Raw genomic sequence first — 14,824 nt, 5'->3', positions numbered from 1 at the left:
TCCCCTTTAACTCAGAAATAGCATTTATGAGAATCTATCCAGAACAAATAATCTCTACTCCAGAAAAGATGTTTACCAAAAAAAAAATAATTAATCAAAATAAAAACTGACAGGAAATACACTAACTGCCCCCTAAGCAGGGAAAAGCTGAGCGTAAAGGTGGGTCATTCCACCTAAGGCAATATTACAACTGTGACAGTGCAACAGGAGCAGGCAAGGCTATCGCAGACCAACCCTGCTGCTAAGAACAGCTAGAAACACTGGGGAAGGAGGATTTTTAACTTTCTGAAGGCACCGAAGAGCCCTAAGGTATGAGGGGGGGGTGGTGTCAGGAGCCAGAACAAGAGGGAAGCCCGAGGAGGTGAGCTCTGGCCTCGCGAACTCCAGGTCACCACACAGCAGAGGCAGCCTGCCCTGCCAGCGCCCAGGCCGGGAAAGGGATCCAGGGGGAGAGGGCGGAGGCCCCAGGAGCCCTTTCTGTCCCCACACTTCAGAAACCATGTGCCCTGCAGCCCTGCCCACCAGAGATCTCTACACAAAACCAGGGGCTGCCCGCGGCCTGGGCCTCCCTCCCCTCCCTCACAGGACCAAGTCGAACCAGGGCTTCTCTGCAAATGGCCCCTGGGAACAGCACCTGCCCTGGCAACCTCGTGTTCCCTCTCCCACAGTGTGAAGAAGGCTGCCCCGCTAGAAGTGACCCAAGGCGGTAGCCAGCCGGCACCAGGCTCAGGGCAGTTTGGTGACCTTCTGACCATGTGGTGGAGCCCCCATCTCACCTGGGCCCGCCTTCTGCGGCCCTACACCACCATCCAAGCCGTGAGAATTCTGCCCGTTCCACCCTCTGCTCGCTCCCCATGTCACCGGCACTGATGCTGGCCTCAGAGACGAGCTGCTGCCCACTCACCTGCTTGAAAACCTTGCTGTAGAGGACGGCGCACAGCGGCGAGCTGTAAGTCGTGGTCTTCGCCTCTGCTCTCCCAGGGCCCTGTGTCTCCAAGTACCCTTTCAGGATGCCAATCTGCAGGTGGGGAGGCCGTCAGAAGGGAGAAACTTCCAGTGAGACATCAAGACATCTTTGACTGCATGCAGGCCTGCTGATACCTCTCGCCCCTACTTAATGGCCCCCACACTTCCCGAGGTCAGGGCTCCTAAGCCCTAGTGTTCCTACCATCTCAAAGTCCAAGTCCAAGGTCCCTTCTATAACTCCTGAGAAGCGTAAGACCTCGATCTGGTGTCTACTCGTCCAGGAAGCCTTCCCTGACTACCCTTGCCTCAGGCCAAGCTCAGGGTCTTCTCTGTGCTCCACGAAGCACCCAGCTCACATTTCCCTCATAACACACAGCTTCTGCTACTAAATGTATCTGTTCTCCTTCCACCCTATAGGTTCCTCAAGGGAAAGGAGAATGTCTAATTAATATATACTCCCCTCCTAACAAAAGGCAAAGGGTTGATAATGTTTGATGATTTGAAATGAACTTCAAAGGTCTAATTTTTTCTTTTATTTTTAGGGCTGCACCTGCAGCATATGGAAGTTCCCAGGCTGGGGATCAAATCAGAGCTGCAGCTGCTGGCCTGTGCCAGAGCCACAGCAACTCCAGATCTGAACAGCATCTGTGTCCTACATTGCAACTTATAGCAACACTGGATCCTTAACCCACTGAACAAGGCCAGGGATCAAACCCATATCGTCATGGATACTAGTCGGGTTCTTGACCCACTGGGCCACAATGGTTACTCCCCAAAGGTCTATTTAATTCAATAAATGCTGGCAGCCAGTCTGGCACTCAGCAGAGATGAAGGAAGCCACCAACTTCCTTCTCAAGAAAGCTGCCATCTGGGAGAGCCAGCCAAGAGCACAAGGACACATTATGTGTCCCCTGGCAAGATGGCCTGGACAGCAGAGAGAAGACCTCGGTGGGGCTACCACTTCCTCTCAACCACAAAGGGAGACACTCGCGTCTCCCTTTCTAGACAGAGCCTCCCCATCCGCTGACAGCCCCTAAGCTCCCCTCTTGTCACAGGCCCCCCTGCCACCCTAGACGGTCAGCCTCTTCTGCTTCTCCCAGACCATCCTGTCTTCCAGGGTCAGGACAGGCCTCACCTGGGCACCAGCTAAATCATGGCTCACAGACAGTCTTAACACTGGGTCTTGCCCTCAGAGGGGCTGCTTGGGTGTGGATCCCACCCTCCTGGGGTTTGAGATTTGGCAAGAAAGACAATCATGTGACCGTGACAGGGCAGAGTATCGAGAGGAAATGCAAGAGCTTGGAGCAGCCGGGGTGGGGGGTGGGGTTTCTAACCCAGCATGGGGGGCTTCCAGGAGGAGGGTCAGGAGGATGAATGGGTGGGGAGGAGAGCATCGCAGAGGAGGCTGGGGGCCTACAAACAGTCCTCTGGGGGATCCCAAGAGACAGGAGCTTCACGGGCCAGGCCACAGAGCCCAGCAGCTTTGTCCTCGTGGCACAAAGCAGTCTCAGGAGGGGCATGATGGGACCACCCTCAGTGTCCCACGGACTACAGGCCCCGGCTGTGGTGGCCACCCTCCACCTAACACTCACTGAACAGGTGCTGCAGACAAGGCTGTTGTCATCCTTGTGGAAGTAGGCGCTGGTGATAGGCCGGTGTCCCAGAGCAAAAAGCTTCCCGCAGAAGGACTGCAGACATTCGTAGTCCTGCATGTCCCACACGCGAATATTCTGCAGGTGTGAAGGGGCAGAGAGGCCAAGAATGGGTCTTTGGGGATGCAGCCGACACCTAAGGCCTGGGGTTGCTCCTGGAGCAGGGCCAGGGCCCCAGTGCAAGCACTTCCAGTGCATACCCACCTCGCTAAGGGCCTGCCGCCGATGGCCACTCTGCACCAGAGGTGCTGTGCTTATGCTCATATGAGGAGAGCAAGCACCGCCCTCCCCAGCCTCCCCCAGCGCCTTTATCCTGCTTGAGCAGCAGCGGCTCACCAACTGAGGAAGAAGACCATGCAAGGCAGCAAACGCCCCTGCAGACTCTCGCTCCCACTCCAGCCTCCCCAAAGTAAAGCCAGATGAGGCACAGAGAGAGCTGCCAACCTAACTGCCCAAAAGGCCAAAAGGCCAGCCTGTCCCCCTCGAGTTCCTCCGAAATGGAGGACATGTCCCCAGAGGGACAATATCTCCGAGGCATCGGCAGCAAGCTGGCCAGGGCATGGACTTTGAGTTGACCAGACTCCAAGGCCACATCCAGGGTCTGCCCATCATTGACCACGACGGTTTGGGCAAGTCTGTTCCCGTCCCCCTGCCCACCCCTCCAGCCTCAGATCCTTCATCAGAAGTGGTGATGCCCAGGAGTTCCCGTCGTGGCTCAGCAGAATTTGACTAGTATCCATGAGGACGCAAGTTCCATCCCTGGCCTCACTCAATGGGTTAAGGATTCGGCATTGCTGTGAGCTGTGGTGTAGGTCACAGATGTGGTTCGGATCTGCCATTGCTATGGCTGTGGTGTAGGCCGGCAGCTAGAGCTCCAATTAGACTCCTAGCCTGGGAACTTCCATATGCCATGAGTGTGGCCCTACAGGAAAAAAAAAAAGAAGAAGAAGAAGTGGTGATGTCCCCCTCCCAGCTGCCAGAATTCCAGACAATGGCGAGTGTGGGGATGTGTTGCGGGGCATGGCCTGGTGATCCAAGGACCCTGCCAGCTCCTGATCTACTGAGTCCCAGGAGACACAAATTTGTCCCTTGCAGGAGGGCACCTGGAACCGTTGGCCTGCATCCCCTGCAGCCCAGCAAGCAGGGTAAGACCCTGAACCCACAGCTCAGAGGAGCAAGGTAACGGGCCTGGGCAGGGAACTCCAGGCATTTAGGAAAGGACCAGTCAGGCCCTGACAGCCAGGGCAGCTGCTAAGGGGTCACCGGGAGAGCTGGGAGGAGCAGGTTTGGACCTGGGGGAGGGGGGACAAAGGCAGGGGAATGGCTCACATGTCTTATACACCTACTGCATGCCAGACATGACACTGCTTTGACCGCCAGCTCTCCTCTAAACCACACCACACCCATGCTCTGGATGAGGAGCCCCAGAAAAGGGAAGGGCCTCACCCAGGACCATAAAGTGAGAAGCCAGGCTGGACTCCATGGGAACTGGGCTCAGGCCTCTTTTGGGATGGTCAGAAACTCATGGCCTCCTCTTGGCAGTGCCACCTGGGGTGCCTCCTTCTAGGCCTTAGGCCATGGTGGAACAAAGGGCAGGGAGGTCACAGCACTGCCCTGGGCCTCGGGCTCCTGCCAACTGCCGGCATCTTTGCTGGGGAACTGAAACTAGTGGGGGGCATCAGAGCCAAGCTCCCCGAGGGCGAGACCTTATCCTTGGAGATGCTGAGCAGGATGCTGTTGTTGTTGCTGTTCACGAGGATGTGTGTCACCGAGGTCTGGTGCCCCTTCATCAGCCACAGGGGCTTCTTCGAGAAGAAGGGGTTCCACAGGCGGATGAGGGGGTCATAGCCACCAGTCACTGGAGTTGAAAAATGGGCATCAGCCACTGGAGACCCAGGTTGAGACCTTGTCTTGGGGCCAGGCCTTGGACTCCAGCCAGGTTTGGCAGGTGGCGGCATTGCTACCATCCATCCCTCTGCCCTTCCCGCCCCACCCCCATCTGCCACCATGTCAAGCAAGCCTGTGTCACCGCTCTACTCCAGGTGCCCAGGAGCAGGGACCAGAGCGGCCAGAGGCCAGACGCTGCAAGGCCTCCTCCTCAGCCTAGTGGTCCCCATGCCCCCAGCAGCCCTCACCCTAGTTCCGCCAGACCACAAAGCTCACTCACCCAGGACGTTCTTTTCTGGGCAATAATCGAAGCAAAGAATCCCTTTTCTTAAATTCAGCACTGAAAACCTACAACAGCAAAAGAGGAGGCTGTAACTGGCAGCCTTGGAGGATCTTCTGAGCCTGGGGTATGGAGGAGCTGGAGACAGGGCTGCTGGGAGACAGGTGCGGGGGGAAAGCCATTATCTCCCCACCCAAGGAGGGGTGCAACCCCCAAAACCCTACCCTAGGCTCGCCCTGCAGCCAAGGCAGGACTGAGCACTGCAGGCAGAGAAGCAGCCCCTACCAGGCCTGAAAGCAGCTGAGCATGGAGAAGACATGCACCTGTGGCCTGCAGGTAACAGCAGCCCCAGAGCAGGGGCAGGCACTGTGGCCATACCATGCTCACCTTGTTCCAGGGGAAACTTAACTGCACCTGCACCTTGGCTATATGGGGACAGATGTCCTCCCACTCCAACCAAAAGGGGAGGGGAGCAAAGAACAAAGATCCTGGGTGCTGTGTTCCTGTTCGGGGTGCTGTCTCGTGGGTCACCTGGACTCCTCACACCACCCTGAAGACTATCATCTGACGAGTGCCACAAGGAGGGCAGGGAAAGGAGAAGTTAAGGAGCTGGCCCAAGGGCACGTGCTTGGCAAGATGGGGGTCAGGATTCCAATTCCGGGTGAGCACAGCAGGAAGAGGCAGGAGGCTCAAGAACTGGAGCTCCAGGAAAGGAAGAGGTGTAGCAGGGCCAGGTAGGGCTCAGGAAGGCCAGGGGGACCCAGGCAGGGGTCCTGGGAAAGTCAGGGGGGAGGTCAGGCCAAGCGGCCCTCAAAGCCTGAGAACCCTGGAAGCTCTGGGCCTTTGCACATGCTGTTCCTTCGTATGCACACATCCTGCCTTGCCAGTCACTTTTACTCAAACTCTTCCTTCAAACTCAACAAAGGCCCCCACTGCAGGGCACTCCAGCCCTCTACCCAAGCACACCCTCACTGAACTTGCCTCTGCACTGCTCCTCTGTCACTGCCCAGGGGCCTAAGCCATTTGCCTGGCTGTCATCCTGGAGGCTCCTCTCCTGCCGTCCCTCCCTTTATTCAGCTGGGCTCCAAAGCCCTGTTACCCATGTCCCACCACAGCCCTAGCCTCTACTTAATTTAGGTCCCCTGCATGTCTGCATCGGCCTCCCAGTGTGGGGGTGGGGGGTGGGGGTGGGGTGGTGGTGTATCTCTCAACCTCCAGCCTTGCTCCCACTCCCCTGTGCTCGCCACTCCACAGCCAGAAGGATTCCTCTAAAAATCAAGATTTCAAAAAAAAATGTATCAAATACATGTATTGTCAAACCAGATACCCCCTCCCTCCATGCCTATATGTACAGAGAAACAGTCTGGAAGAATAGTCACAGAAAGTCACTAGAAATTATTTCAGGCTGATTCACCCATTTATTCAACCAAGATTTCCTGCCTCCTATACCCTTCCAGGATGACCAGAGGCACAGACGCGATGCCCCCGCCTGCACTGGGGCTTTCCTTCTTGAGGAAAACAGCAGGACCAAGTAAAGGAACAGAGGGACAGGGAGAAGGACATGTACACACCACGGCAAGTCCTGCAGGGAAATAAACAGGCGGTTTTGACACAAAGGCTGGAGAAGAGCAGGTGTGCAGGTGGCTGCTGTGCAGAGAAGGGATTGGAAGTTCAGAGGGGACACGGGGAAAAAGTCCCCAGCAAGCAGTTCAGGTTGGAGAGGGCAGTGGCTTCAACTAGGTGGTTGTGGCAGAAATGGGAAGAAAGCAGGGGAGATGCTGTGGGTCAGTCCACAAGCTCAGCACGGGCTCCCTCCACCCCCACCCTGGCTCCTCCTCCTTCAGATTCCCTGCTGATCTGAGCACCTGAAGAACTCAGCTCAGGCCAGCTGCCAGGAAGCCAGACCCTGAGGCCCACACTCCCTTGGAGGCTAAGGCCGATTCCAGAGGCAGGGTTGGCAGTGCCAGGTTCTCTCTGCAGAGGCCATGCTCTAAGAGGTCATCACCAGAGCAAGAGACTAGCCAGCATTCAATGGTGCCACCTACTGGCTAGTGTGTGGACTGCATTCAGACAAGAAGGAAGGGGGTTCAACCTACCCACAAAATACATCTTAAATCCCTCCATCTCCACTCGGGGCCACCATCACATGCAGCCTCAGTTATTACAATGGCGTCCTCACTGGTGTCCCATCTCCCCTCCTGCCCAAAAACTTGCATCATTACACTGTACACCTGAAACTAATACAATATTATATGTCACTCTACTTGCAACAGAGCAGTGACCCACAGACACTCTACTTGCAACTTATGTCCCCTCCTGCCCACATATATACAGTCTACTTGCAACAGAGCAGAGCCTCTGCTCAAAACTATCCTAGAACGTTGTCCATATCTGATTCCAAATTATTGTAAAAAGATATTTTTGGGACAACTGCGGTAAGATTAACTTGGAATGGGTACTAGTGATATTAAAGCATTATACTATTTCTCTACTTTTGTGTGTTTGAGGTCTTTCATAATAAAAATGTTTAAAAAACAAAAACAAACAAACAACAGGCAGAGAGGAGCAATGCAAAGGCCTGGGGGTGGGAACATGCCTGAACCACAAGGGGGCAGTGTGGCCAGAGTGGGAAGGTGGCAGGGCCAGACCGTGAGGGCCCTCCTGGCCAGGATGAGGTGATCCCCTTGATGTCCTCCTACCATTGAGACCCAATAAAACAAGAAGCTGAATGAAACGCACATCACAGACAAGAGGTAATACTCCCACCAAAGCAGAGAGACGGAGCTCAGCAAACCTGCTCTAAGCAAAATCCCACCATACCACCCCTACTCAAAGCACAAAAACCAAGACTGAAGCACCCCCAGCCTCACCTCCCACCTCCCGCACCCCTCCCACCCTCACTGCCTCAGGCCTATACTCCCCTCCCCCAACCCACAGTTAGTTTCAGGACTTGGATTGAATGGGAGGTAGGGATGACACAGATTCCATCTTTATTTATAATGTTGATTTTTTTAAGAGACAATGTATGCACATACACTTGTGTGACTGATAGCTGATTTTAAAAATAAAAAGAAGAGGAAAAGATTCACTCTGGCTAGAGGAATCTAGAATGAAGGAAATAAATTAGAACCACCTCCAAAGAATTCATGTGGCCAATCATTGACCACACACCATGTGCAGCACTCACTCAAGTCAGCCTTGGGTAAGTGAAGGGCTGTGAACACCCCTATTTTACAGAGGAGGAAATAGGGTTCACAGAGGTGAAGCAACTCACATTCATTCCTTCCCTCAGAAAACATTGTTCAGACTCTCCTCTTACACTGTGCCAGCTTCTGTGCTGAGTTTTGTGTATAAATTGGTGGATAAAAGAAGCCTCATATTTTTGCTGCTGGTGACAGTGCCAGAAGGATGATTACACCAGACTCCATAAAAATTCTCATCACAGAGGAAAAAAATATATGTAACTGTGTGGCTAAAGGATGTTAACTAGACCTACTGAGGTCATTTCACAATATATACAAATATTAAATCATTATACTGTATACCTAAAACTAATATGTCAATTTTCAAATTTTCAAAGTGGACAATCTCTTTTTTTTTTTTTTTTTTGCTTTTTAGGGCCACACCCACAGCATATGGAAGTTGCCAGACTAGGAGTCGAATCAGAGCTACAGCTGTCAGCCTGCACCACAGCCACAGCAATGTGGGATCCGAGCCACATCTGCAACCTACACCATAGCTCATGGCAACACAGTGACCTACCTAGTGAGGCCAGGGATCAAACCCACATCCTCATGGATCCTAGTCGGGTTTGTTAACCACTGAGCCATGAAGGGAACTTCAACAATCTCAATTTAAAAAAAAAAAACAACAGACTCAAGGGCCCATGTTCTAACCACCATACCCCACTGCTGGCCCATAGGACTCACAGGTCCTCCTCAAACCCAGTAGGACCCACAGGACACTGCACTGTCCACAGGAGATGCCACTGTCCCAGAGGCAGCCCTCTCTTCACAGGGATGGTCACATGTGGCTGAAGTGAAGCCAGACTCCCGGAGTGACTGTCACTACCCACCCCCTCCCAGCCCCCCCACCCCCTCCCCAACCTCAGCCTGGAGAGAGGTGCTCCTTACTTGAGGCTCTCAGGGGCTTTGGACGGCAATACTGTCAGCACCAGCGAGGACTTGTCAATGGCAGAACAGGAGGCCACCACATTCAGCTGGGGGATGAACTTGACCAGTTGACACCAGTTGGGATGGAGAGCCTGGGAAGAGAGTGGTGGTGACGGGAGATCCAACCCAAGGACAGTGATCCAGGCCCAGCCCCCTGACCATGACAGGTGTTGGGGACTAGAGGGGCCAAGAGATGACCAAGGCTGGTTCCCTTCTAGTGCTCACTGCTCTGACCAAGGGATTCGGCCCTGCAGGCCTAGTCCAGGTCATGTGACCAGGGGTGTGGCCTTCATTTGTCAGTGGAACAGGCTGAAAGCACTGGAGTCCTTAGTCACATGAACTCTTGTTTATAAGTTAGTGCACAGGCAAGATCAGGCACATACTAATACCATTGCTTGTCACCCCATCCCAAGCTGGGGGGAAGGATGGATCCAGGTCTGCCTAGTCCAGGTCCCTGTCATGCATGGGGAGCCCACCATGGATGAGTCCTGCTTCCCAGTGCCCCCCTGTCCTCTGGGTTTGTCAGGACATGGTATGCAGTGCATGAGGACGTTATCTGGTGCAACTCGAGCAACCAAGGACTAAGTCCCTCGGGTCAAGGACATGGCTGGACAGGCTCTGCGGTCTGGCCCAGTGCTTGGCCTCCCAATCCAGAGATTTTCCTCTCCAGGACAAGAATGCATGAGGTGAGCTGGAGGGGCTGTCAGGCGCTGAGCTGCATTTTGCATGCACTGTTTCCCCAAGCATCTGTCACGCTGAAGCCTGGAGGATGGTTTGATCACCAATGGCCAATGACATAATCAATCGTGCCTCTATAAAGAAGCCTCCATAAAAATGAAAAAGGGTGGGGCTCTGAGAGTTTCTGGGCTGGAGGACATATGGAGGCACAGGGAGAGCAGGGCACCCAGGGAGCGTGGGAGCTCCAGCCCCTTCTACATGCCTTCCCTACACATCTCTTCCATCTGCCTATTCCTAAGTTTTACCTTTTTATGATAAACCGGTAATCTGGTAAACTGTTTCTCTGAGTTCTGTGGGCTGTTCTAGCAAATTAATCAAACCCAAGGAGGGGGGCGTGAGAAGCTGTGATTTACAGCCAGTGGTGGGTCAGAAGCACAGATGATAACCTGAACTTGTGATAGGCATCTGGAGTGGAGGGCACTCTTGGGGGACCCTTAAGCTGTGGGATCTGACACTATCTTGGGGTGGACAGTGTCAGAATTGAGTTGAACTGTAGGATACCCAGCTCACGTCAGAGAATTATTTGGAGGTATGGGGAAAAAACACACTGTAAACAGTATCAGGGTGTTGGGGTAAAGGCAGAGGACTGTTCTAGGCTGGCTGGTTAGGGACCTGAAGGAAGTACGGGGGTAGGGTATAACATACGTGGGGCAGGACACGGCAGCCTGAAGGAACAGCATGTGTCGAGGCCCTGAGGTGAGCAAGAGCTTAGTGCTCAGAGAACAGCAAGGCTGCTGGCCTCTCTGTGGCAGAGTGAGAAGAAAGGTAGAAAGCAAGACTGGAGACAAGCCAGGGGCCAGATCCCCTTACAGCACTTGAGATCTTGTTCAAACAGGAGAGCTGCTGGGGGGTTTTGAGCAAAGGAGGGACATGACTGTATTTCTAGCTCATGATTCCTGAGGCTGCTGGAGAAAGCACAAGTGGAGAAAGGACTCAGAGAAGCACTGAGAAGCCACTGCAGCCACAGGAGAGGTGGTATCTGAGCAATGAAGGCAGTGGGAGCAGACGGGATCCAGCAGCTACCTCCATGGCTTGCCCAGAGACCAAGCCCCAAGGCCTAAGACCGTACCCAGGGGACAGATCCACTTGCTGCATTTATTTTCAGATGGTGCTTATATAGCTAATTACCATGGTAATAGCCTAGGACCAATCCCACCTACCTTCAGCCGGTAACTTCTATACATAGGAGACTTCTCATTTAAGAGCTTCTCTGTGGAAACGCTGGTCCAGTGATCTGAGAGGGGAGATAAGGCCCATGTCATCAGCTCTCCCAGTTTGTAGGACAAGCAAAACCTCAGAAGACCCCTTGAGTCGGTTTGCAGCTCCCATGGGTCTCAAAAGGCTTTTCCATCCAAACCCTCGCTCCAGCCTCACTATGCCCTGGTGAATTCAGGGGGGTGAATTCGGGACCCAGAAAACAGACCTGGGCCGATAAACACGGCTGCCCAGAGACCCCTGGCCAGTGTCTGGAACCAGATTTCCAGCCTCCTCACTCTCCCCAGCAGCTGAGTCTCCACTAGGGAGCTCCGATTTTGCTGGAGTAGAGAATGAACTGAGATCCTGAGTTCTTACTCACACTGAAAATAATCATTTGGGAGTTCATTATCATGCTTCAAACTACATGCACCCCACTTTGTCCAGCAAACACAAGTTCCAGGGAGAAGTAGCACGCATGCGTCTTCAGCATGTCTGGAGCAAACGCACAAGGCACAGCCCTGCCCTCCCACATTCCTCTCCTTCCACCTTAGAGCAAAGCCATGAAGTGTGCTCGTCCCCATTCGAGTAAGGGAGTGGTTAACATCTGGCTCCAGGTCACACAAAGCTGGTCTGTCCAGCCCCTCCCAGCCCCCATTCTGTTTGTCCCCAGTCCTCGGTCACCCTGTGATATGGAAGGACTCTCGTGCAACACTCCAGCTTCATGTGCCTCCCTTCCGATCTCCTGTCCACCGCTTGGCTCAAAGACCACCACAACCTCCTGAGCCAATTCCCAGGGTGGCACAGAGTAACCAGCATGGGATGGGTGAGGGCAGGGTGGGCACCCGAGGCAGAGGCTGACAAGGCAGGCACAGTGGGGTGCCAGCCCCCTGCTGTGTCCAGGGCAGGCTCCTTCTTCTGTCCAGTTAGTGGGTTGCTGCCCCAAACAAGCTGGGCAGGAGGTGTTGCCGAGGCCTGGCAGCTCCTGGACAGCGTCCTGCTCGGAAACTCTGACTAGAAGCCCAAGCAGCAGCTCTGGAGTCCTGGATGGAGGGAAGCTGGTGTCCCTGGGAGCTGGGGCCCTGGCAGCCTCCTCTAGCTGGATGTGGAGCAGCCTGGAGACCCAGCACTGCAGGTGGAAGGCTCCACCCCAGGCAGGGTCCAGTTCAGATGAGTCCCTGACAATCCCAGGCCCTCGGAGTCTCATGCCCTTTGGCAGAATGGCCCTAAACAGCATCAGCCAACACTTCGTCAGTGTGAGACACAGCTCAGCAAGCCATTAAAGTGCAGGCTCTGGAACAGATTGCCTGTCTCCGATCTCAGCACCATTTACCCACTGTAGGGTCTGTGCAAGCACTTCTCTCCCAAAAACCCTGCTCCGCCTCCCTTAATGGGCCGTGACAACAGCGCCCCTCCTGGCAGCAGGGAAGTACAGAGGTGAGGTGCCCTGGGCACTCAGTAAATGTCAGGCTTTTCTCCAGGCCCTGCAAGGTCCACCTGCAGGGCACCCTGTCCACCCCACCCACTCACAGGCAGCCCCCAGCCAAGGAGAGCAGAACCCTCCTCCTCACACCACGCAGGAAACTGGTGTTCTCTCCCCAAGACCCAGAGGCGGTCCTACAAGAGCCATGGGTTCTTTCTTCCTGGGACGAGGAGCATCTGGAAGCCCCCACCCCTACACAGACTCACATGCACAACCTCCCACCTTCAGAGAGACTGCCCCTCTGCCCAGCCCCCTCCCGTATCCTGCCGTCACCTGGCCACCCGTCTCCCACCAGCAGCTCTGAGCTGAGCATGTGCCTTCCCCAGGGCTCTGGAGCAGGGGGTGGGACAGAGAGGAGCACCCCAGGCAGGACCACCTCCCCCCTTTCCCCACGTCTCCGCTACCCCATTTGGAGGTCCTGGGGAGGACTTGGGGGTTGAACAGCCCGTTGGTCACATCGTCAGAGGTGAAGATGATGACACTGCCTTTGGTGTCCCCAAAGCAGAACACAGCTCTGCGACAGTCAGACCTGGGTAAAGAGGGAGGTGGAGGAGGCCCAGGAGTCGGCTGGGCGCGTCCAGCTGCAACCCTCTCCCCACCCCCGGCCTCTACCTTGGGAGCCAGGGCAGACCCCACACAACTTTCTAGCCTTGCCCTCAACAGCTGACACACATGTGCCCAGCTGCCCAGATCCAGAGCAGCGGTGAACCAGGACCAAGAGAAATCAGGATTTTTTTTAAGCCAAAATAAATGAAACCCTGAGCCTAGGCTGCTCTTTGTCAAGTCACCCTACTAACAGACCATGATGTTCCCGGAGCCCTCGGCCGTGGCAGGCAGGCCAGGTTTGACGGCTGACTTGGGGTGGAGGGAGGGAGAGGAAGCGGAGCCGATGATGATGACGCTGAGGTCTGAGTGACCATGACAGGGCACCCAAGAGAGAAGCAGCTCTGGGGCAGGGCAGGGGGGGAATCTTTCCGGTGATGCTTCCACAGAGGCCTATGGGGGTCCCCTGTGGTGGGTCTGGTGCCAAGACCCAGCACCAGTCTCCCAGGAGACACACCAGTAGTCCATGGTCAGGACGCAGCTGTCCAGATCGATGAAAGTGAAGGCCCGGACACATTTCTGGTGACTGATATCAAAGAACTCTGGGGAAGACACAGAGGGGAAGGCACATATGGACCCAAACCCACGTCCCAGGCCTCAGGGGTCTCTGGTGAGAGGGCAGCCTCACCGCTCACCACCAGGCAACACTCCCAGGGCACTCGAATCCACACTCACAGTTGGCTGGGCGACAGCCCTCTCCACATGCAAGTGCATGGCCTCCAGGGGCTGGGAGCAGTCCTGAAGAGCTGCGGGGACTCACCTATCTTCTGGTCAGTCGATGCAATCGCAACAAGATTCATGTTGTGCAGACACGCCATGTCAACGACCCACATCTGCTGGTGGTGGAGTGGCTGGATCTGGTAAAGCTGCCAGAGGGAGAGCAGAGGAGATCTGGGCTGGGGAGGCTGGTCAGGGAGAGCACACCAGAAGCGCAGCATCCCTTTGAACCTGAGGCCCTGGGGCCAGGCACAGACCCGGCATGGAGCCCACCAGAGCCCACCACCACTACCAACTACCAGTGGTGAGACCTTGGATAAAACCCCAACCTCTCCGAGCTTCAGTTTCCACATGTGTAAAATGGGCCTAAAGAACACACGTCATCAAAACCTCTCTTCAGAGCAGTTTGACAAGCTTGTCAAAGTCTGAAATGTGCATAGTTTGTGATGCCGGGACCATTTCCAAAGAGATGTGTTCTCACATACTTACAGAGACACACAGCAGGAATGGGAGCTGCTGCCCAGCTATGACAGCAAAAGACCAAGACTGCCTGGAAAGGATGCCTTACACAAACCCACACCTCCCACCACTGCCTGGACATTAAGAACAAGGGATTCTGCAGGAGTTTGCTCATGGCGCAGCGGGTTAAGGATCGGTCATTGTCTCTGCAGGGGCCCAAGTCACTGCTGTGGCTCGGATGCAATCTCTGGCCCAGAAACTTCCACATGCCATGCGCATGGCAAAAACAAAAAAACAAACAAAAAAAAAAACACACAAGAGAACTGTGTACATATAATACAGAAGAGTTGCCAAGATCTATTATTAATTGGAAAAGCAGCATTAGAATGTGTTACCATTTGCATATTTAAAAAGAAACGTGTGTGTATGTACAGGCCATCCATAGCAGGGTGCCTTCACCCTGGTCACAACAGTTGCCTCCAGCGAGAGGAATCAGAGTCTGGGAGAGGGAGACTGACTTTTCCACTCTGCCTGAATCTTTTGTCTCCGATTTTTATTGAGATATAATTGACCTCTGAGGGCCAAAGCCTGGGCGGGCCTAAGAGAAACCCCAGCCTCAGGAACACAGGTACCCCCTCGGTCCTGGGCTACCAAGTGCACATTAGAGAGTCAC

General features: G+C 54.5%; 1 protein-coding gene across 17 annotated transcripts in view; it reads right to left on the bottom strand.

Moving 5' to 3' along the window:
- EFCAB8 (EF-hand calcium binding domain 8) overlaps positions 1-14,824 on the bottom strand; it is a 58,432-nt gene that overhangs the window by 22,316 nt on the left and 21,292 nt on the right. For 14 of the 17 annotated variants that reach the window (XR_014832173.1, XR_014832170.1, XR_014832172.1 and 11 more), the window contains 9 exons: positions 13,736-13,841; positions 13,433-13,517; positions 12,777-12,901; positions 10,856-10,929; positions 8,919-9,049; positions 4,786-4,853; positions 4,325-4,476; positions 2,559-2,696; positions 905-1,018 (listed from right to left, as the gene is read on the bottom strand). Coding sequence is in view for 11 of the 17 variants with exons in the window: in XM_085003550.1 (XP_084859676.1) it covers positions 905-1,018; positions 2,559-2,696; positions 4,325-4,476; positions 4,786-4,853; positions 8,919-9,049; positions 10,856-10,929; positions 12,777-12,901; positions 13,433-13,517; positions 13,736-13,841 (993 nt within the window). In the remaining 6 variants the exon portion in view is untranslated. Of the gene's footprint in view, positions 1-904; positions 1,019-2,558; positions 2,697-4,324; positions 4,477-4,785; positions 4,854-8,918; positions 9,050-10,855; positions 10,930-12,776; positions 12,902-13,432; positions 13,520-13,735; positions 13,842-14,824 lie in introns of those variants that run through there. The other 3 variants (XM_085003552.1, XM_085003557.1, XM_085003556.1) reach the window with 3 other exon arrangements.

This window comes from Sus scrofa, chromosome 17, assembly GCF_054392235.1.
Source record: "Sus scrofa isolate SSC_HxYL_T2T_F1_AM1 chromosome 17, Sscrofa_HxYL_maternal_Yorkshire_Landrace_v2.0, whole genome shotgun sequence".
NCBI lineage: Eukaryota > Metazoa > Chordata > Mammalia > Artiodactyla > Suidae > Sus > Sus scrofa.
The sequence above is the reverse complement of the archived record's forward strand: the minus strand, read 5'-3'. Positions and strand labels throughout refer to the sequence as shown.